Source organism: Elaeis guineensis, chromosome 4 (assembly GCF_000442705.2).
Source record: "Elaeis guineensis isolate ETL-2024a chromosome 4, EG11, whole genome shotgun sequence".
NCBI classification, from domain to species: Eukaryota; Viridiplantae; Streptophyta; class Magnoliopsida; order Arecales; family Arecaceae; genus Elaeis; species Elaeis guineensis.
This window is the reverse complement of record NC_025996.2, coordinates 137702673-137726441: the sequence shown is the minus strand read 5'-3', so window position 1 is coordinate 137726441 and position 23769 is coordinate 137702673. Positions and strand designations below refer to the sequence as shown.

At 36.2% G+C, this 23769-nt stretch overlaps 1 protein-coding gene across 1 annotated transcript; it reads right to left on the bottom strand.

Annotated features, from left to right (window-relative positions):
- Positions 1–184: 184 nt before the first annotated feature.
- LOC105042524 (uncharacterized) lies at positions 185–7749 on the bottom strand. Its single transcript, XM_010919781.4, has 5 exons — positions 7285–7749; positions 6068–6198; positions 2522–2647; positions 1084–1211; positions 185–519 (listed from the first exon to the last, which is right to left on the bottom strand). Exons 1-5 carry the CDS (start codon positions 7511–7513, stop codon positions 204–206), a joined length of 930 nt encoding a protein of 309 aa, XP_010918083.1. The 5' UTR covers positions 7514–7749; the 3' UTR covers positions 185–203.
- Positions 7750–23769: the final 16020 nt, after the last annotated feature.

Below are 23769 nucleotides of genomic sequence, written 5' to 3'. Positions count from 1 at the left end.
ATCGAGAGAGAGAGAGAGAGAGAGAGGGCCACAAAAGCGCATATTCATACTAATTGACCCAATTCAACAATAAAAACTTTTGCAAACACTGAAGCAGATTGCGTGGTTTTGCTAAGTTGACGTAATTCTATGATCTTGAACCATTATGGATACAGAAATATTTTGTTAGTTTGATAGGAATAAATTACAAATAAATAACCTTTTTATATTAACCTCTCCCCAATAATGGAGTTGAAAGAAAGCTGTTTGAAACCAATCATCTTGCCGTACTGCAAAGTTAGCCAGCCCATGGCAAAGAAATAAGCAACAAGAAGAAACGCTCGGGTACATTGAAATGCGGAGACTCTGATTTGGTGCTTATTAGCAGCCCACTCTTTTACCATAGCAAGTGCCAAGACCTGAAGGCTTTTGATTACAATGACCACACACAGAGAAACTAACATACCAGACACTATTCCGATCACTCCATATACCATCCTACGTCCAGAGCTTCCTATCTCAGAGCATGATCTGGTGAACCTGTACAACATAAGATACGTACAAGTTAAACTATAAGCCCAATCTGTAACAGTTTCATGAAAACTTATGGCCGACATAAATCACTAATCGTTTCCATCACTAGCAGCAAAGTAAAATATTCAGCTGTAGATAAGCAATTCATGATTTATCTAAACCAGTTACGCAGCCGCCGAGCTGCTTGCAACAACTTATGTAAGATTTTGGCTAGCGCATGCAGAATCTTTTCAACTGACAACAGCCAAATTCGCATGCATATTCTGTGATAAGAAAGGTGCTCATCTTTGTAATGCCATAACCCACAAGCATCAGTTAGGCTATAAGCGATTATGAGCAACAAGCAGCATGCAGACCAAAAAGACTGTAGCAACAAGGTGTTATACAAAGATTGGAGCCCTTAATTATATAATGTCAAGCTGCCGGTTGAATTTCATTTGACTCTTTCCATCAGGTGCTATAAGCCATGATGCGCAGAGTGCAGGTAGTTTAATATTCTGCTGATCATTGGATCAGAGAACTTGCCCATTTAATTGGAGAAGATTATAGCAATATATGGGGTATACTCACAGAATAAACATCCTTCTGATCATCTCTATAGTTGATGGCTCCTTTGAATGGCAATTGAAAAGATCATCAGAATAAAGGTCAGCTTTCTGGCTACCCAGGATATACCTGCAACTGTATGTTTCGTTGACCTGGAAAAGAATACCAAAAGGTCAAAAAAACCTAAAGAATATCAGAGGGAAAAAGCCAAAAGAAAATGAATGGTATAACATACAAGAGAAAAGGATAGATAAATCCACAACCACCAATAAAAGCCTATTCCATCATCTTAATTTTGAACAGAAATTTTGGAAGTGCACCTCTATTTACAAGGATAAGTTGCATCCACTAAACAGATATTTGATCAAAACTATGTTCTTAACTTTATCGAAATAAGCACCTCAAAAAAAAAAAGGATCTAGACACAGGCTGATGTAAATGATAGTTTAATAGACAAGTACCAGGTGCTATAACACATGCAACAACAGAACAAAACCTGCTGTTGTTCCTGTCTATTCAACACCAATTCAAGAAATTTGGACCTGAGTCCAGGACCTTACCGTAATGCATAAGTGATCCGCACACATGGACTCAAACTGACACTGATACAAGAAATTTGGACCTGAGGCCAGAACCTAGTCTTAATGCCTAAGTGATCCACAGACATGGACCCAAACCTGTCAATGATTCAAGAAATTTGGACCTGGGCCCATGACCATATAGACTACACTCAGACCAATCCAACCCACAATCATATCCAAACCCGCTAAGCTGATTCTATAATTTAATAAGTAGTCATTTTGGTCATTTTTTCCTTTTTTATTTGGTTTACAAGAATCCTTAAGATTGTTCCCTTAAGTAGGTGATACATTATTAAAATAAAGCTTCAGGAGACAAACCAATATTTTACCAAGAATAGAGATAAACCACTAAGGTCTAATACTTTGGATTGAGAAGAATGATAAGCAATACAACAGATTCAAACCCCAACATAAGTGTTGCAAGCTAGCCGTAATAGGAAAAGATGTCTGGTTGGAGGAATAAAATCTCTCTTGTAGATATCATGGGTGCTTAAAAGAAATGCTTCCTGAGTGAAACCACTGAGATTATAATTTTCATTGACAAAATGAACAGTTTGGAGGTGAGGTGGCTTTAGAAAATTTCTTACTTAGACTAACTAGGCCTCAGCTGTCACCAACATATTTACGATTGCAGCCAAGTATGGTTAACCCAGGTCACAGCATGCAGGGCTGTTCAGCTGAATCACACTTGTGCAACTCCCTCGTAAGAGATTTTTTTTTTTTTTTTTTATGAACACGTACACAACATATATATAGTAGACTGTATTTAAGTATTTTGGTTGTCATTGATCCCCATAATAATAGTGCATAGCCAACAGAGTAGAAGCAGCATAATAATCAAGTCTCCACATATCTACTTGCATATGATTGACAGCATGTACCTTGAACTTCATTTTTGTCGACCATGCTGTGCCAAAACTAGGCCTACAGTCATGAGGGAGGGCCTGTTTTGGAGCCTCTGCCACTGCATGAAATATTTGACCAGAAAAATATTCTTTGTACTCCACCTGCACATACAATAGTAAGTTAAACTATCAAGTAACAACCAATCCTAAATGTTGAAGAAGAAACAAATAATGACATCGTAAGTTACATTTTTTTTTTTGTTAAAAAAAAAAAAAAAAAAAAAAATCCAAGGATAGCTCTATCAAGCCCTCTTTGCAATTCATCCTAACAAGGATAAATCCTTTATATATCCAACTTTCCATCTTGATTCCCATCTATGATATGGTAGGTCACACCCTCCTTTTATGGACACCTTAAAACAATCTCTGCCACACTCCTTACTATGGTCATTTCTCTTCCAATCAAGGGTTGAAGTATTGGTTTGATGTGCATAGTGATACCTTATTAGTGATACAGTATAATAACAAGACATGCTACGCCTTTGGGTGCCAACGTAGCAAGATAAAGACGAAATACCATGTGCCAATATAGTACTGGTAGAGGGTGGTTGTATCAGTACCAAAACCTTACTAATACAATCTAGTACAGCTGATACAGATCAATATGCATAGGTACTTAAATTATTAATTCCAACACATCCAGTTTTTCTTCCTAAAGAAGCCTCTTCATATCTCTCTGGCATATGACATCATCCAAGTCCATCCTTCTCGGTATCCTTTATCAGTGAAGTTTGTCCATTCAACTTACAACATAAACCTTGACTTAAAACAACTATTACAGTTACTAAATCCCAATAAAAGAATAGTTTCATGTACAAGAAAGTTATACTGTTTATATTTTATTTGGGCAAATGAAAGAAATAAAACCCCATTAGGAAAGTAAGCCAACACCCAGTTCACTTACAAGGAAAATCTAATCCATTGACTGTCACCAGACATTTAAAAAAGAAAAATGTATTATAAATCCTGGACTGTGTATTAAAAATAACTTCTATGTGCTACTTTTTTACCCTAAGAAGCCTCTTTTTACATGATTGCTAGTTTTATAAAATTCTCCTGCATATAAATAACCTTAAAAACAAAAAAAATGTTTAGAATGCCCTGGTGTATCTGCTGAACATTGAACCTCTGACAAGACATCATGAACAATTACAAAAGATAACAGCATGAAAGCATGGAGGGACCTTGGAAAGGAAAATCAGCTGAGATCACAAGTGAATGGATCAGACAAGAAAAATAAAAGCAGAGAACAAAGTATGGAGAAAGGATATATAAATGCTATATCAGAAGAATCATACCAGTCCAAGCAAAGTAAAGCTCCATACCTAGGACTTGGTTGATAAAATTCACTCGTCAGTACAAAACAAGAGTACAAATAAGCTTGTGATTGCAGAATGTTCTTTTCGTCTGCGAAGTACATGGAAGAATCTAATACTCAACATTCACAATCTCATGAACCGCATAACATAATATGCTCATAACAAAGATTGGAGTGGGATGTTGACAAAATCATGTAACCAAAAATCATGACACTAGTGAATGCCATCAAATTTTAGTTCCATATTTCAGAGGGATTACTTCAAAAAGATGATCCAAATTTCTGTAAACTTAAGCCACAAAACTGGCAGTTGAGGTCTATTTGTCAAAAGGAAAAGAAGATTTATCATTCCATTTAAAAAAGGTCATGATTACCCTGAAGTTCCTTGCTCGGCAAAGTAAATCTTGCTTCACCAGTGGAGATGTATGAAGACACTATTCCCTGAACGAAGAGGAAACAGCTTCTTCCACATGGTCACTCAAAGTCTCAAGGAATTAGTCATTTCATAGACAATCTTGGGAAGTGGTGCAAAGTATCAATATAACTTGGCCATACCCATGAAGAACAAAATTTAGTAAAGGCATGTTCTAAAAATGATATGATCCAATTATGCTTGGTTGCAGCAAAATGCACTTCTGAGTTCAAGCATAATGTGAAGCAAAGGTGGGTACAAAAACAAACTTGAGTGTGAAATAATCCATCCTGGATTCAGGGACCTTGGAATGGCGGAACCCTAAAGCAGTAGATATGAAGACAATCACTGAGAGAATAATTAGGTAAGCAAAATAATTATTCAAGGATAAATGGATATTTATGAAAAAAATGAAATGGTATAGGATGGTTGATGGGATTGGTATGAAGAACAAAAATTCAATCGACAGAATTAAAAAGATGGTACCATGGTGATGAACATTCTTGTAATTCTTTGATCACATTAAATTTGTTGCAACTCTAAAAACTGCTAGTATATACAATCTTATGAAAGATCTAATATCAGATCAATGAATGCAAGAATGTTCATCATCCATCACATTAATTTTATAAATATTGTCTTCATAACAGCAAGCCCATGAAGGTCTTTACTTTTCAATGTATACGGTATGAAACCACCAGAAAATCAATAAAAATATGGTTTTATACACTCAAACTGTATCCTGGAAAAGTTATGACTTGGGGACAAAACTCATGAATGTCAATAAACAAACAATACGGTGGACATGAAGGGGTCAGGTTTATAGTAGTAAGGTGTTACATATTTGTGACAACATTCTCTAGAATCATGCTCTTAATCATTAAGTTTCATATTCATCACAAGATTCTTTCAAAAATTGATATATACCAAAGTCCCAAACTGAAATGGACTATACTACGTGGCACATACCATGCCAATGCCTTATTGGCACATGCCATTAACGTGATACCCATTGCATGGCAGTGGCATGGCATGCAGTGCAAAGATGCATTCCAAGCACTAGCATAGCATGGTACAACACAATAGGACATACAATGTGAGTGCCATAGAGATATGGCACCAACATACAATACCTCAAACCATGTCTCAAATATCCATAACAAGTAGAGATATAAATGAATCAATCAAATAACTCCCCAAGACCTGAAAATCATACATGTTATAGTAATTCAATGATTTCTGATTTAAATTTAACATTTGTTTGCACAGCTTCTTTGTCCCTTCTTCTCAATGTTTTAGTATTATGGAAGAAAGTAATACTTGTAAGGTACACCTCTATCATACATCAGAATAGAAATATCAACCAAGAGGGAAATTACAACTAGTGGCTTTTATTCAGAATCAAGTTCTTACAATGAGCATTCTTCTGCCATATGATACAACTACAAAATAATCCAAAAACACCATTGAGTGGATGCTTTTATTATTTGTGATTATGCGCAAATAAAAACTTTGAAGATGACTGCATACGCATATTTCTTCCTTTCCTATGATTGTCCATAGCAATCCTTCATATAAGACTTACCAAAATAGATTGTCCAGTAATATAAATACTTAAAATTAAGGAAAGAGAGAGATTACACTGTGATTTCATTAGTCTAAATCATCTAATCATAGATGAAGAGAAATTGAATAAAAGATAAATATCCAATTATCTTTCAACTTAACATGTTCTTAAAGTGGTAGGTATGACTAAATAAAATAGTGAAAATTATATAAGAGAAACAATCACCTCAAAAACTGAAGCCCAATAGTAATCATCGTGACACCGAAATCTTCTTTTCTCCGAAGGATAAAATACATGCTCAGCTTTGTAATTCAAAAGTCCAAGCTCACATACCTTGGAAGACCTGAGATCTATACCTGCAAGATATCCATCATCATTTCAAACTCACTTCCAAATTCTGGCGCAACAAAAAATGTAAGAAAGACCAAGAACAACAGTTTGAACTTCAAGCAGTCTATGCAGTCAAGAGAAAGAGCACACATACTATGATGTTGTGCCAGAAAAGAAACATCACTCTATCACCCTATCATTTAGCTAGGTGATAACAATTTTGCAAGTCAAGAAATTTTATTTACACAAATATTACTCAACATCAAGAAAATGGAGGTGAAAAAAAGGGAACAAAAAGAAAGAAAAGCTCCTGATTGTGCCCTATTGTTCCCCTGTTATTTCATGCATCATATCTAAAGCCCCACTGCTACCACTCATTTAAATGTTACAAAAAACAGGTTATACAATATTCCTTTTCTTATAGGAAACGGGATGCTACAGGACCTCCATCTAAACTATACTTCATCATTCGTCCAACAAATGATCTATGAGCAGTCTTGTTTTCTCAAATACAGCATGCTTAGTAGTAAGCAGATTCCAGTCAACAAGGGGAACCAGAATTAATAAACAAAAAAATAACAAAGTCATGCATAAAAATAACAATGATTACAAGTTTTACAGTACTTCATAGTCACGTGTTTACAAAATATGGAGTTCTCAAGTGATTTTTTGTTTATAATTAACTTTACAGATATGTGAACTGGGGCTTTCTGGCTTTCTCTAGTGGTCGCACAACCCTCAGCTTAGCAACCAGAGGTTCTGGTTCAATTATTGGATGGTGAATCACAAAAAATCTGGACATCCAACACCCCATATGATTAAATCATATAAACAGAACCACGAGAAGCATATTATATAGACCACGGTTCACTAAAATCTTGACCACTCCAAAGTTCAAAACAGAGTTCGAAATTGATGGAAAATTAAAAGCAATATTGCTAGTATGCTATAAGTAATCTGCTAAGAATAACTAGCCTAATTAAGCTTAAATCAACCAAATACAAGAGCTTTCTACAGATGAAACAGCTTGATTGAGTAATCCTTCTATAAAATTACCATAAAATTTTGCAACAAATCAGAATAAAACCTAATGAAAAACAAGATCGACTCACTGCTGGATATGATTTTACACGTCGATGGGACGGAGACAGGAGAAGAGGCCGAGAAAGTCTCGATCAGCAAGGCCACAAGCCCGAACAAGAAGGAGAATAGAAAAGAAGCGGTGAGGGAGAAGAAAATCTTGATACAACATCCAATCAGGATCCTAAAAGCTCTCTTCCCCTTTGGTTCTCCACCTCCTCCCTCTCTCCCTTCTCCCTCTGAGACCGCCGGAGGATCCATTTATGAGAACAATCAGTCGAAATCCATGGCGGCCACCGGATCCCCCTGCGATCTCCGATTGCCGGAAGCGGTTTCCGGTGTCGGAGAATGAGAGATCGAAGGCGATTTAGGGCATCGAAGGGGAGCAAATGGGGTAAAATGGAGTATTTGTGCGACGAGAGGGAGAGGGAGAGGGAGAGGGCGAGGTTCCGTATTTGGGGGTTTGGGGATTTATCAGCAACCGCGTGCTTTGATTCCACTGCCGGGTAGAAGACGGGAGGCGAGGATGATGTCACCCCGCCAGTGGTGGTGGTGGTGGCAGTCTCGGAACCTGGAAACGAATGAGAGGCTGAAACGAGCTGCAGACACTTGAGTTCGGGTTAGTGTCATTCAATTCAATTTCCACCCTCGTCCTTCATTTGCGCTGAGGACCATTTTTTTAGGGTAAAAAATTTATTTTAAAAATTATATTTTTTAAATAAATATTTCTTAAATAATATTTAGATAAAAAATAATTTATTTATATTTTTATATATTAAAAAATAATCCGAAAAACTATTACTTACGAGTTTTTTTTTTTACATTTTCTAAATTAATTACTAAGATCTATCTATATTTTTTATTATATATAATATAATATAATATAATATAATATTTTATATTAATATAATATAATATATTATTATATTATTATATATTATTATATTATTATTATATTCACAAGATTTTATAATTTTTTTTCAAAAAAATTGAATGAAAATAATTGAATGAAAATATTTTTTATAAAAAAATAAAATTATAAATATTAAATATATACTGAAAAATATGGACCAATTATGCAAAACGACGCATTCCACTTCCCTGGGGTCTGTGCCTCTCGAAACCAAACTGATAAAAACAGGCACCAAAATCCGCCTCCGCCAATAGGCCGAGAGAACAATAAGAGTTCAAACGAACGCCTCTACCTCATTTTAAAACAGCTGTGGCTCTGCCTTTATACTCCCACTTTCGATTTTGGACTAATGTTAATGCTTCTCTACACTTGTCATTTGGAACTTGAACTTGGATCAACTGCTTGGCCACCATCTCCGAATTTTCCTGGTAATTCTATATCGTGGAGTGGAGGGCAATTGGAAGATACATGCTCTCTGGTGGCTATGGGTTGATAGAAACCGACCTACCTCCATCCAAAACTATTCAGTAATATTTATATTTGTTCGGGTTGGATTTTAAAACAGTTGATGTGCTTCGGAGCGTTGACCCTATGCAATATAACAAAGGTAGCAACTTTTTTTAGGCTAGGGGAGGTAGGATTGTACTGGATCATATATATATACTGGATGGTATTATTAAAGTTGGTTAGTCTATTTTAATTAAGTGAAATGGAGAATTCCTCTTTCTTGTAATGGCTATTCACCATTGGATGAAGATAAGTCATCTTGAACTGTGGAAATTATGGAAGGTTTGGATTAAGTCATCTTGAACTATGGAAATTATGGAAGGTTTGGATTAAGTGATTATGATCAAGTCGAGCTGCATGAGTGAGCTGATGGAAGGGCATGAGTTAAAATACATAATATTCTCAACTGGGAGTCCAAATTAGATATAATTTGACATTGTAAATGCCAATGCTCTTGCCTACTGGTAGAAACACTAGATTAATTCTTTTGGAATTTACCATACAACTACTTGGAGTGTTTCCATGAATCTTCGTTGATATTCGTGAACTTAATGGCTTAGCTTTTTGTTCTTTCCACACAATTTGTCTATGAGCCAAGATGAGATATTTAGATTTTAAAAAAAATAATTAGATAATAAAATAATATAATAAAGCGGTAAAGTGTTACTTATATATTCCTATGCCTATTTATGTAAAGGTAAAAATATACAAATGAAGATAACAAGCAATATGGACAAATATCAATAACACCAAAAAGAATCAATAGGATTTTTTGTTATAAACAATGTATTCTATTAATTTATGACTAATCAAGATATTCTAAATAAGTTTTAATAATTAATAAATAAATTATAGAATTTGTGAAATATTAAGTGATTCTCAATTGGTTTGTTATGTGAGATTAACTTAGAGAATATTATCTAAGAAATAAACTAAAATTGAGATTTTATTTTTAATGCATTAGAAAATAACACTCATATTTTAAGTTAACTTTGAGTAATTTTTTGTTTTATAATCATTAACTATACTATTGTCATAAAAAAAATTCTTTGTTAAATAATTAATTTAGAAAGCCCAATACGAAACGGAACATTTTTGTTCTCTTGATTTGATCTGAATTTGACTAATATGTCATCTTCAAATCTTCAAGGGTCCTCATCGAAATTCTCCTTTTACATTCTTATTAAAACTTATTTGTTATTTAGAAATTTCAAAAATAAAAAATTGAAAAACTATGATTTTTAAATTCAAATGTACAAACATATTGATGAGTGAAAATAGGGTATGGATGGGTAATAAAATACTCCATTGTATAAAAATATGTACAAGTCTTCCATCATCTAAGCATTTCTTCAATTTCCATACATATGTTTGAATATATAAAGCTCTTTTTGTCTATATGTTGTAAAACCACAAAGTAGAGAATTAGATCGCTAGCCAGAGAGGACCTCGTGTGATGCTTTTATCTAAATGACATTGAGCATTAAACACTGTTGGAGTTTATGCTAGAGGTGATGCAACAATTGTCCAAGAATGTCCAGCTTTTATGTAATATGAAAAGGTTAAAGCTTTAGCAATAAAGCATGAACGTATCCCTTCTAGCTAGTCCTACATGTATTCTTAATATAAAGTACATACCTTACATTTCTTATTTATTTAATTCTATATGCAGAATAAATCATAGTTTGAAACTAAAAATATGGACATGATTTTGATGTAAAAATTTAGTATCTTAAAATTTATATTACTTTTGAACATTAAAGTTGTAAAATATTTATGATTTGACTTCCACCAATTTCTCATTATTATAAACTAAAAATTGAAAGAATACACATTTCTCTTCAAAAATTTATTTTTATGCTTTGGAAAGATCCAACCATTTATATGAAACATGCATTTGCAAGAAATTCTAAAGATTGATTTATATCTTTGCTTCTCACTCACAAGACTGATTGAATAATATATAATTACTACATATGAACCATGATTTATTTTTCATTGTTTTCTTGTGACTAAGATTTTTAATGTGTGTAAGCATCATGCAAAACACATTCATATAATGGTTGCTCATATTGAGTTGTGGCCAACATGAGAATATGCTGGTATTAATAATCTCATAGCTTATATGGAGTTGTTATTTAGTTTCTATTGTACATTGGTGGAGTATATCTAAGGTTTATGATATGTCTCATTCATTTGAAAAAATCTTTCTATATATATTAAAGCAATACTAAGCAAAATACAAAAAACTATAGCATGTGTTTTGATGAATTATAGAATTTGATGTTCTTACGACTATGTTTTGTGATTGGATGTTTTTAATTTTAAAATTATATAATTTATATTTTAAAGTTCTTGGTTAGAAAATAAATAAAGTTGGAAAAAAAAATAATGAAGAAGGAGAAGCCAAATCTAAAAAGTTTTTACTTAAAGTAGAAATTTTCAAAATCAAAATTTTCATACTTTCATGAAATACAGTGCATAATCAAACATCGAACATGATATAATCATAATTTATAATTTTGAAAATATTATAAAATTATGAAATATAATGACTTAATTTCACTTCCCTACATACCTCGCATATTTTTTATTTATAATTTATGATTTTATAAATTAGTGTAGTTTGTGTGTGAAGTGAAAATTAATAAAACTTATAAAATTAGAAAATATAGTAATTTCTATGTTGAGCATAGCTATATAGATTTATAACATTTTGCCTTTCAAACACTTTAGAAAACGAGAAAGCTTATTACTTGTCATCATTGGGTATGGGTTTAACAATATTGAAGATCATTGTTTCATCTTGTTGCCATAGAGCTTCGGTGGTGCCGTGTTGGGGAGGCCGATTGGGTGCACCCCAAAATGCAAGCTGCCCTCCGTGATCGAGGGACCTACAAGAGAAGTAGGGTTGAAACCAGATCAGATACGAATTAGATACCGACATATCCATATCTATATTTATTTTGTCTAACGAATACAAATACAGATATGGGTATTATTTGAATGAAAAAATTTATATCCATACACGGATACCATTCGAATATTGCAAGTATGGATATAATTACGGATATAACTTAGATAATTAAATTTTATGATCGTAGAATCAAAAATATTACAGAATAGATGATAAATTAAGTTAATAATATATTTATATGATTGTATATTTCTCTTAAAAATTAATAAAAACTGTATAATATTATATAGGATCATATATATATTCGGATATTTGGATACGGATCGAATAATTATTTATCCATCACTATTATAGAAAAGGACTACGGCAGTGGTTCTGAACCACTGCCATAGCCAAAAAAACCACCGCCATAGCCTATGGCAGTGGTTCCATAACTGCTGCCACTATTGCCGTCACCGTATGTTTATGGCAACGGTTGTTGCAGCAGTTGTTGCAATCGCTGTCATATATAAGATATAGCAATGGTTACTCAATCGCTGCTATAACAAATTATATAGCAGTGATTTTTCAACCGCTGCTATAGATTGGCTATAGCAACGGTTGAATAGTAGCAGTTGGATAACCATTGTAGAATCGCTGCTATAGAGTCTATAGCAGTAGTTTCATAACCGCTGCTATATCTTCTATAGCAGTGGTTTTACAACCGCTGCTATAGATGTATGACAGTGATTTATCAACCACTACGATAGATTTTGACAGTGGTTGGCACAGAACTACGACAGAGATTGGCATGGCTATGGCAGTAGTTGTGCAACCGCTACCATAGCTTGTTAACTAGCAAAAAAAATTAAAATTATCATTTTTTATCTTTTTTTTATTTGATAGATGCAGTTCAATATATAATTACTCAGACTAAAACTTGTAAAGATAAAAAATTTTATATAAAACTCAATAAAAAATATAATATTTCTCAAATACCCAAATTATATTACTCAAATTATATTATCATATTTTTTAAATAAAAATAAAATACATAAAAAATTAGACAAATCAAAATCTTCCTCTTCAAGTATCTCGTCATCATCGGGAGGAACTGAAGCAAGATCGAGAGGGGTTGGAGCTGAAATGCTAATCAACATATCCTGAATGCTTGAAAAATCAGCTCTAAGATGAGTGGACAGCTGTGTCACCATAGCAGACATGACGTGCTGTAGCTGAGATGCACGCTCCTTAGCCTGAGATACGCACTCCTGAGCCTAAGTTGCCTACACCAAGGCCTCGTCAAGCTGCTCCCAGTTGACGACTCTGAAAGCGTGTGAGGAGACACTCATCTCAGATCAATAGCTCATTGGTGTATGTCCGGACCTGCAATGAATCCTTCCAGAGTGCTCATGTCCTAAGTCCTAAGACAAATGGTCATGGGGGCCAGAGGTGTCCAGGTCCTCGCTCGCAAGCATGTTTAACTGCTCTTATAATTGCAAATTCAAATAAAATCTCATAGAAATGCTATAATACTAATCATACTCTAGTTATTACTTACAAAAATTCTTCCGATAGCGACGTTCATCGGCCTGCCCTTCTTGTCTGTATAACTCGATCGGAAGATGACGCTATGGCTGGGCATCACCCCCTCTCTCATCAACTAAAACAATCAATCAGCTTATTAGAAACACATAAAAATAATAATTCAATAACTTGTAAACTAAAAGATCAGAATTTATTACCTCTCTATGCACACGAGTGATCATAGACTCACAATCGAAAGTGTGCGTGTACTCTTCAGTAGCCCGATTCTTTCGGTTCTGATGAGATGCAGCATAAAAAGTATTTAAATCACATAAATTAAAATCAAATACAATTGTTAGTGTAATGAAAAATTTATAAGTTATAAATTAAAACCTGAAACTCCTAGCTCCTCCAATGCCTGACCGTCTCCTCTCACTGACTTGGGGGATGGTCTTGGATCCAAGGAACAAGCTCCTCCTCTGTGTCCCTATGGTGTTCTAGCCACCCTTTGTGGAGTTTGATCTTGTAGTTCTGGTATAACTCCTCAATCTTCTACAGTCGAACATCTCGAGCTATCTTATGATCTGAAAAGTCGTACATCCTCTGCACAAAATTATCAGAAGTTAGTTATAAAATTATTGTAATCAAACATAGTGTAAACATATCACATGCATATATATATTTAATATACATTTATCCAAATCTTCTCCTACACCTGATCTTTGACGCCAGCATCCATCAATCACTGATCTACGGATAGTACGAGAATGATATTGGACCATTTTGCAAGCACACCAAAAAAAGAATGCATCTCCCATGTAATCTCTCTTACTGGCCTTCCCTCCTGATCGTACTCCACCATGACCTGATATTAGTGATTCCACACATGTGGCATGCATGTGGGACGCAAAATATCCTACTGGATGATGCACCTACAATGAAAATACATTACGAATACATAAGAGTGTGCAATAACTATACAATAAATAAATAAATAAATAATTGATACAATAAAAATCTACTCTCATTGGGATCGTGCGATATAGATGCCGGTGGATCCTCATCGGTGGGTGGAGTATGTGTCGGAGATGCATAGACTGATGATGTGACTGTTGGTGGAGGCTCAGATATGTTAGTGGAAGAAGTATGTGCCTGTGAAGCTGAAACCGAAGTCGAAGTCGATGCAGAGGTGGATGGAGTATGTGTCGGTAGTGACTTAGATGTCGAGTTCTGCGTAGCCCACCAAAAGACGAGAGTGAAAGCTAGATGGCATTTTGGTGCCATTGTGACTTGCAACATTAACAAATATAATATGTTGTTGAATAATAACATTAGCAGAGTATCAATAAATAAACACTAATATTTATACCAGGATGTTGAACTCATCACCTACTGGCATATACAATATGGACATCACCATCGCTCCTAACAAATATATCTGAGATCTCGACAACATCAGATAAGTTTTATCCTGCAGGAATATTTTATATGCATGGTCCAATATTGTCATCAATCTCAGTGTCATCAAAGATATACCTAGGCACCATTCTTACAACAACACTCCATTGATGCTCCAAGGGATCGCTAATGTAGAAGACTTGACTAGCTTGGGAGACAAGTATATACAGTTCTTCAATGCGAAGATAGCATTGCATATTGACGAGAGTAAAATCGCACTCATCAGTCTTCATTCCTGACTGAGACAAGATATCAAACCAATCGCATTTCATCAACGCAACCCTTCCTTTAGAATAGTAGTCCAAGATGACTATCTTCTCCACAACCCCATAATAGTTCAGATCCTCTATATGAAACTGTGAATCCCTCGAGCTAGCATAACATCCAATGGTGGTGCTCAACATTACGCTACTATTTTGTGTTATCATGTTTATGGCTCGACTGTAAATATTGAACCTGTAGCCGTTAATGATGAGTATTTTGTACTCACACATAGTATGATTAGATTTCATTGAAAGAGCATGCACTTTATGGCTCACATCATCGGATAGTAATCTCCACACCTAAGAAGATGACACCTAATTAGTAAATATGTTCAAATAGGACGTACAAGACAGGAATATATACTCGCTTACATGATCTTTGAACCACTCAAGAAATTCTTTACTATGTTTTTTTTTTTCTGCATACTTAGAGTGTCATAGTTTACTCTTATGACCTCCTTGTGTTTGCTGCATAAGAAATAAATTTAAGTGTAATTGGATATTTTCTTCTAAGTAATGAGAAATAAATAAGGCTGAGTGACTCACCTTATGTACGGCTCAATGATATCACAATTAAACAGCACGTAGCGGGGCATCTTGTCTCTTTCCTCAAAACTCAAATCAGTGAGGTGGTATGAAGTGGAAAGTCCACATGGATATGGAATGAACTCAAATGCAAGCCGATCAATTGGCTCATACTGATCATTCTGATTCTTTATTGATCGGTTACGATATGTCTCGAGGTTGTTTAAGTACATGATATAAAAATTCATATACTCGACCCAAATAATCTTTTGCTATGGATCCCTTCAGACGATTTATATTTCTTATATAAGATTTCAATATTTAAATATTCCTCTCGGTGGGGTATATCCATCGATAGAATACTAGGCCTCTAAGTGTAACTTTTTCCGCAAGGTGCACGGTGAGATACATCATAACTGTAAAAAATGATAGCGAAAATATCTTCTCTAGATCACATAATATAGTCACCGCCTTTACCTTCATTTCTTTCACATTAAGTAATCTCTTCGGACAAATATCTTTATAAAAGTTCTAAAGATGAATAGCAGCCATTCTCATATTTTTTAACAACAGACGATGAATAGTTATTGGGATCAACTCCTGCATCAACACATGATAATCATAAGTCTTCAATCCACCAAGTCTCACATCTTTACTATTCACACACTTTGATATATTGCTTGAGTATCCATCTGGGATCTTTATATTCTTCAACATACAAAGAAATGTAAACTATTTGGAGGCATTTATAATATAGCATGCATGAGGGAGCCTCCACTGTTCTCCCCCTATCGGCTCCGAGTAGAGTGATTTTCTAATACCCCATTCTTACCAGTCAAACCAAAAATTTAAGTCATCCTTGATCTTATCCTTGATGTTCGAGATGATTGCCAGTAGGAGTTTGCACACATTCTTTCAATGTGCATGATATCTAAGCAGTGATGCAATATGTTTATCTCCCAATATGGTAAGTCAAAGAATATACTTTTTTTCTTCTAATTAAAGTGTGTGTCATCTATCTTTGATCGACGCTTCCTCTTCTTACCACCAATCAAATCATCTTTTCTAAATTCAATATTGAGACTATCCAACTCTCTCGATACCTCACTTCCAGACATCCAGCTAGGTGCCTCATCTTCTTCAACAGTGTTATGAAAGGAGCATGCATCGCTTCTATATGGATGGTTTCGATGGAGGAAGCATCGATATCCCATAAAGCTAAAACTCTTCTAATGTATCAATCTTTTAGATTGGATGTGCTTTCCACAAATTGACCACGTTAGCTCACCTTTCATGCTCCAATCCGATATTAGAGCATAAGCTGAAAAGTGGCTTATTGTCCATATAAACGCCGTGTGCATGAAAAATGACTCATTCATCAAAGCATCAAAAGTTGGAACATCTTAAATGCTCCACAACTATTTCAGCTCGATAATAAGAGGCTGTAAATAAACATTAATGTTATTTTCTACCTCCATCAGTCTAAGGATAAGCACTATCATAAAAATGAAAGATTTTTTCATACACATCTATAGTAGGAGGTTGTAAACATGAGTAAACACTAGCCATACATTGTGGTAGATATTCATATGCTTGAAGGGGTTGAAACCATCGCATGACAAGCCCAACCTCACATTGCATATCTCTTGTGTGAAGTCGGAATATATTTCATTAAACTTTTGTCATACCTCTCCATCGGCTGGATGCCTCAATGCATCATCTTTGGTTCGCTCCTCTTCATGTCATCATATGGCCTTTGATATTCTTGCTAACATAAACAACTTTTGTAGTCTCGGTATTAAAGAAAAATACCATATCAACTTTTGAAGAACACAGATCGATGTGCCATCTTTATTCTATTTCTATCTTGATACATCGCACCTCATGCACTCATTTTGGTTGGCATCCCCCTCCTAATAGAGCATGTAATCATTAGGGCATGCACGTATCTTATTATAAGTAAAGTCCAACTATTCAATGATCTTCGATACCTCATAATTATTCTTTGAGATTTGTGGATTGTCCAAAAGAATGTCTCCCAAAAGCTCTCGTATACAGTTCACTCCATTGTTACTGAACCTATTAGAGCATTTCACATGGTATAATCGGATTAAGAACTCAAGTTTCACCGTCTTTTTACATCCAGGATATAATGAAACATTAGCATCCTCCATTAACTTGTGGACCTTCTCCACATCTTCATTGTTTGTCATTCCACCAACCATGAGATCAGGCATGGATATAAATGCACCGTCATTATGGCCAACAAACAAAAAGATATCACAAACCATTTGTTCTACTCCCTCATCATGTTGATCACCTCCTTGCGGTCTACACTCACCATGTTGATCCCAATAAATTTCATAGCCAGATTTAAAGCCATAAATAGTGAGCTGATCATTTACATCTTGACAAGATAGCCAAGACGTATCATACACTTCTTACAAAGATATTGGATAAGTCCATGGTCCTCGAATTTCTCTATAGCAAAATTAAGAAACTTTTGAAGTCTAGTCTCATATTCTGATGAGAGCCTACTCAACTTCATTTACCCTTTATCCATTATAAAAATGATGATACTGTAATTAAATCATGTGTGAAAATAAGACACAACACAATAATATCAAGATAATTTGGTGGTAATTGCTCATAATTTGTATATGTATCCCAATATTTAGAGTTCATAACATCATTACATAGGCAAAACAAAATATGTTATTTCAATCATGACAAGTTAAGAAGAACTAATCAAATATTGCATGTATTATAAACAAATATTTAAAGAAACAAAAATACATATATCATTTTCAGATATGTAATAAATACATCCTATCATCAACTAATAGGTAAAGATAGATCTTATCTCATTTAGAAAATACATTAATTCTATAGGTCCATTACAGTAATCAAACGATACACAACAGGGGCCAAAAAAATTTTTGATAGTATTTCTCCTTAGTTCACCCGTATAAGGAGAATAAAAAAGAAATATTATCTGAAATTTTTTTTGAACCCTCAGCATACCATTTAATTACTGTAATTATCTATAAAATTATTTATATTTTTTAAATTATCCATAGTGAATAATCAATTGATCAATATACATAATTCTTCCATCCATATAAAAATAAATAAATATACGGATACATTAGCATATGTATATCAATTAACTGATGGGTCTATCACTCTATGCAACATAAATTTTATTAAAATTAACATATAATTAATGCTGTCCAACACCTTCCATTGGCCTGAGTGCACTGGACATGCGAGGGCTAGATGCCTTGGATGTCGGCTGTGACCCAAGGCCCGGGCATGCAGAGCATGCCCAAGCCCCATGTTTGTAATGCTACCTGGCACCTTCCCATCGGTATGGCATAGAACTCACCGGCATGGCCTAGAATTCGTCAGCATGGCCTAGAACCCGACGACCCAGAACCCACCAGCACGGTCCAAAATCTGACAGCCTAGAATCCGATGGCACGGCTCAGAACCTGCCGGCACAGTCCAAAACCCGACAGCACGGTCGATAGCCGCTGGCACAGCCCAGAACTCACTGACGGGGGTTGTAACACCCCACCCCTAAGATCAGGCAAGCATGCTATATCCCACCTTTAAAAATAAGGATAAAGAAAATTCTAAACTACAGCTAAACTAGTTACCTGCTACAGTTCAATTTAATATCCAACTTGCTGCCACTTGCTAACATAATATTTAAATCACCCACTATACTCAAAAAATAACACTAAACCTTCATTATCATTTCATAACTTTCACAAGAGACCTTATAGATACATGTCATTAACATTTTCTATTCTATACAATTTCCAACATAAAGTACACTTTGGAAACATATCCCAAAATGAGCTCCTCACAAACAAGCCTAGACAACCCCAAAATGCTAATACTGATGTTCTTTAAGCTAAGCTATGATACTCCAGTCTGTTAGAAAAAATATAAGAAACCACATAATGAGACCTAAGTACTAGTGAGTCAAGAATCCACATAACAATGGGAAAATAGGAAAGGTAGCTATGATATTCGAGATGCATATATCAAGTATAACTGATATACTTTTAAAATATTTGTATGCTAAATAGAAATAAAATCATGCAACAAATCACTTCAAACACAAGCATCTAGCTACTGCTGACCACACCACAGTGCATCCCCACCATGGGTAGACATACAGAAAAGCTGATACTACTGAATCTGAACCCCCACGGGCATACTAAATAACTCAAACTGTTGAACCTCCATGGCCTATGGCACATCTCATACTGCTTAAAATCTAGTATTACCACATCCTATAAGTGGGTCACCACTAGGGCCAGCCTGCTGAAAACTATGCTCAATAAATCTTAAATGCTGGCAAGCTATTTCAAAGCATTTTCAAACCATCAATGCTATGCTATCCAAACCAACTATGCATATACATATATATTCTTTAATAATCTATCAAAGAAAGGCTATATCCTATTTCCATGCTTGCATACATGTATATAATTAGCTGTAGCATCATAAGAAATTAGCTTTCCTTTCAAAATAACCCTTTTTCATAACAAAAAAATATAATGAAAATACTAAATCTATACGAATTTCACTCACCTCCAAGCTAGCTACAATATCTTGATGCTAGACTAGCCCAAAGCACCCTTTGAGCACTCTTCTTTTCCTGTAGAATGGATACATGCTGGTTAATATCTTATTAACATGATGCACAAACATGTGAACATATACTTTGCTTCCTTAAGCTTATTTCTTAGCTTTCTCTAATCATTTTCTTTATTCAATTCTATTTTACCCTGATTAGGGTTAATTAAGCCTTAACATAACTCAGGAATTCCAGCAAATCAACTGTATTTTATTTTCATAATTTATTTCCAATTCAGCTAACACTATTTTAACTTGTTCACTGAATTATTTCAAATTAGTTTTTTGATTTCAAAACATTACAGCAGCAATCACTTCTTAGTTCAAGTTTAAATCCATACTTTACCTCATCAAATATCAAATCTGATTGCTCTTACTCAAAGTTCAAGCAAAATCTAATTTAAGATAGGAATTCTTACCTCAAGTGATTCAAAACTTTGCTGCCATTAACCAACTCCTTTCTTTTCACCATTAGCCCTCTTTCCTTCCTTTTAAAAGAAGTCGTCATTTATTCTTTTTTTTTCTTCAAATGAATTCCTCTTAATTCTAACTGGAAACACTCTCTTCTCCAACCTCTCTCCCACTCTATCTCCTCTGTTTCTGCTGAAAATTAGAATAGTAACAAGAGAACCAATGGAAGGAGGTGAATATCCTTGAATATAAATATTTAAAGAATTAGATTGCTAGGTGTCAATCCCACAAATTAGCCACCCAATTACTTGATTTTCCAACCCTTTATTTGAGTTAAAATAGCCGCTGAGTAACCTATTTGAAAATACTTTTAAAATCTCAAAGTTCACCATTCAACAGGATCCCCATCGCTCAAGCCTTTTCGCACAATTAGTTGACTCATCCTGAGACTAAGCTGATTCAGTTTAACTTAGTTGACTCAGTTCAAAACTGGATCGACTAACTGGTATTTCACCATAGATCCTTTGACACGCTTTCTGTTCTCTGTGACTGAGTCGACCTATCCTTTAACTAAGTCGACCCAGTCCTCTAGGATTCTAAAATTGTTTTAAATCATCAACCTATACTTCAAAATTAACACCCACATCACTCCTATCTAAGGATCCTTCCAATATCCTTTGTTCCATGCTAAATAAGTATCAAAATTTTATTTTTAATACCATTGCTATTGATCTCACCTCTTCAATCATTTTCTCTTTTAAATTAACAATTAGAGTTATGCTTCACTATTACTGTTGGGTATAAAATAACCCCAGCCAAAATTCGTAAGAGGCCAACCCTCCCAGGACTCTTTCGGCTTCCGACCTTGTGCGGTGTCTTTCTGAACTCCCCCGATCGTCCGAGCTTCCACAGTACCATTCAGATTTCTCCAGCAGTCAACCTTCTACAGTATCCTCCAGATTCCTCCAACGAACGAACTCCTACCATACCCTTCGGACTTCTCCAATAATGAGCTCCTTCAGTCGTTTATTAGACTGCTCCAAATACTCTCTGAGCTTCACTATCAGCCAATTTTTTACAGTGATTGACTACTCTCCGAATCTCTTCAAGACTTCCTCCTGTCATGATTGATTTTACTCCGAGCTTCTTTCGGACTTTGTCAATGTCCGGGCTTCTCCAGCAGCAGGATTTCTACAGTAACCAGACTCCATCCAAGTTTCTACAGTGGTTGACCTCCTTTCGAATTTCATCCAAGCTTCTACAGTAAGCGAATTCCGTCAGAACTTCTATTGCAAGCAGACTTCTGTCGAGCTTCTACAATAAGCGGTCTCCATCCGGGCTTCTACGATAACTGGTCTCCATCTGAGCTTCTACAGTAAGCGGCCTCCTTCCAGACTTCTGCAAGAATCGGACTCCATCTGAACTTCTATAGCGGATGGATTTCAGACGAACTTCTACAACAGATGGGCTCTAGCAGTCAGATTTCTACAGTGACCGACTGTCTCTGGTGTCTTTCGTACCTCTCCAGCCATCAACCTTCAACAGCGCCAACCGGACTTCAACATTGCCAACCAGACCCCTCCAACGGACAAATTCCCTTCGGACCCCTCCAGCGGTCGACCTTTCATAGTATCCTCTAGACTCCTCCAGTGGACGAACTTCCACGATGCCTTTCGGACTCTTCTATCAGTCAACCTTCTATAGCACCTTTCAAATTCTGCTATCGGTCAACCTTTTGTCAGATTTCTCATGCAACCGGACCTCTCCAGCAGACAGTCTTCAGACAAGCTTCTACATCAGACAAATTCTAGACGGACTTCTCTAGCAATCGGACTCCAGTCAGATTTTTTCAACAGAAAGTTTTCGTTCAGACTTCTACAGCAGATGACTTCCATCTGCAGCATCAACACCTAAGGCACCCAACAACAGTTAACCCATCAGCAACCTCGAAAACATCCGAGCTTCTCTTAGATTGCTGAGACAGAGAGCTATTTCGCTCCACCAGAAGTTCCAACCGAGCTTCAGCCGTCTGGCCTGAACTCTCCGACAAGTCACGATAATGGACACCACTCCACTCTCTGTAACAAACTCCACGTGGCCTCGAACGGCCCACTATCAGGCAGTTACGGATGTCGCTGTCAATTGGTTACGCTCTTCCATCTATAAAAGAGACCCCCTAGATACGTTCTTCTCTAAGCTCTAAGCACTATCTCTAAACTCTGCTAAAATCTTATTCTAGTGCTCCATTTCTGTTGAAGCAATGTACTGACTTGAGCATCGGAGGGTCTTGCCAGAGCATCCCCAACTCCAGTTTAGACTTTTCTTGCAGATCCTGATGGCGGCCGTGATCCCCACGACTCCAGCTTCATCCGACATCGGCAGAATTCTGCACCAACAGAATTGGCACTAGAGGAAGGGCTGTGTCTTCGCAGGACCCTTGTTCTTAAAGGAGTACTCAACGGGATAATTTTCGGTCATCTTCCTCGACATCTTCTTCTTCTTCTCCGGTCAGATCCCAACCTGATGCCTCCCTGAAAGGCATCCACTAGGCGATCTACGACCTCCATGGCCAGATCTCAGCAAGATCTACCAGCTTCGATCTCGTCTCCAATTTTTCAGACTCCTCCTCCTCCGGCAACGGCAGTCGGCATGGAGCAGTTTGACCTATTGGTTCAGCAGGTCAGGAGCCTCACCGAAGCAGTGCAGGTCATGCAGCAGCAGCAGCAGCCACCGCAGGCATCTGTGTGGCTGGAACATCGTCGGACTTTCAGAATCCGACGATCGGGTGGCCCACCTGGGCCAGTCGCCCTGTATCCCCCGAAAAGGAGAAGCAGAGGGCGGAGAGCCCTCTATTTGATCATGATTCCACCCCCGGAGGGTCCCTACCTTCGTTCTGTCAGAAGATCCTCGAGATTCATGATCAAGAGGATCTCCTGGATCAAAGGTTCCAAGAGATGAACTGACGGATCGAAGAGCTCCGCCATGCTCTCCCTGCTTACGGTGAGGATATCTGTACTGACCCTCTTTTTTCTCAAAGGATTATGCAAGAACCGACCCCGCTGAACTTCAAGCTCTCCCAATTTGAGAGCTACGATGGGACCTTGGATCCAGTTGACCACCTGGAGATCTTTCGGATAATGATGCTGCTCCATGACACGCCAGACGCCATCCTGTGCCGAGCTTTCCCATCTACCTTGAAGGGAGTAGCAAGAAATTGGTACTCGATACTGAAGCCGGATACTATCTTCTCCTTTGATCAAATGAGCCACCAGTTTGTGGCTCATTTCGTCAGCAGCCGACATTTTCGGAGAGGTTCGGAGTCCCTCATCAACATCAAGCAAAAGGAGGAAGAATCCATCCAAAC

Coding starts and splice junctions, on each gene's coding strand:
- LOC105042524 (XM_010919781.4), bottom strand. CDS start 7,513: ATGGATCCTCCGGCGGTCTCAGAGGGAGAAGGGAGAGAGGGAGGAGGT. Junction 2,648..6,067: donor ATTGGGCTTCAGTTTTTGAG/GTGATTGTTTCT, acceptor TTGTATGTGCAG/GTGGAGTACAAAGAATATTT. Junction 1,212..2,521: donor CGACAAAAATGAAGTTCAAG/GTACATGCTGTC, acceptor ATTCTTTTCCAG/GTCAACGAAACATACAGTTG.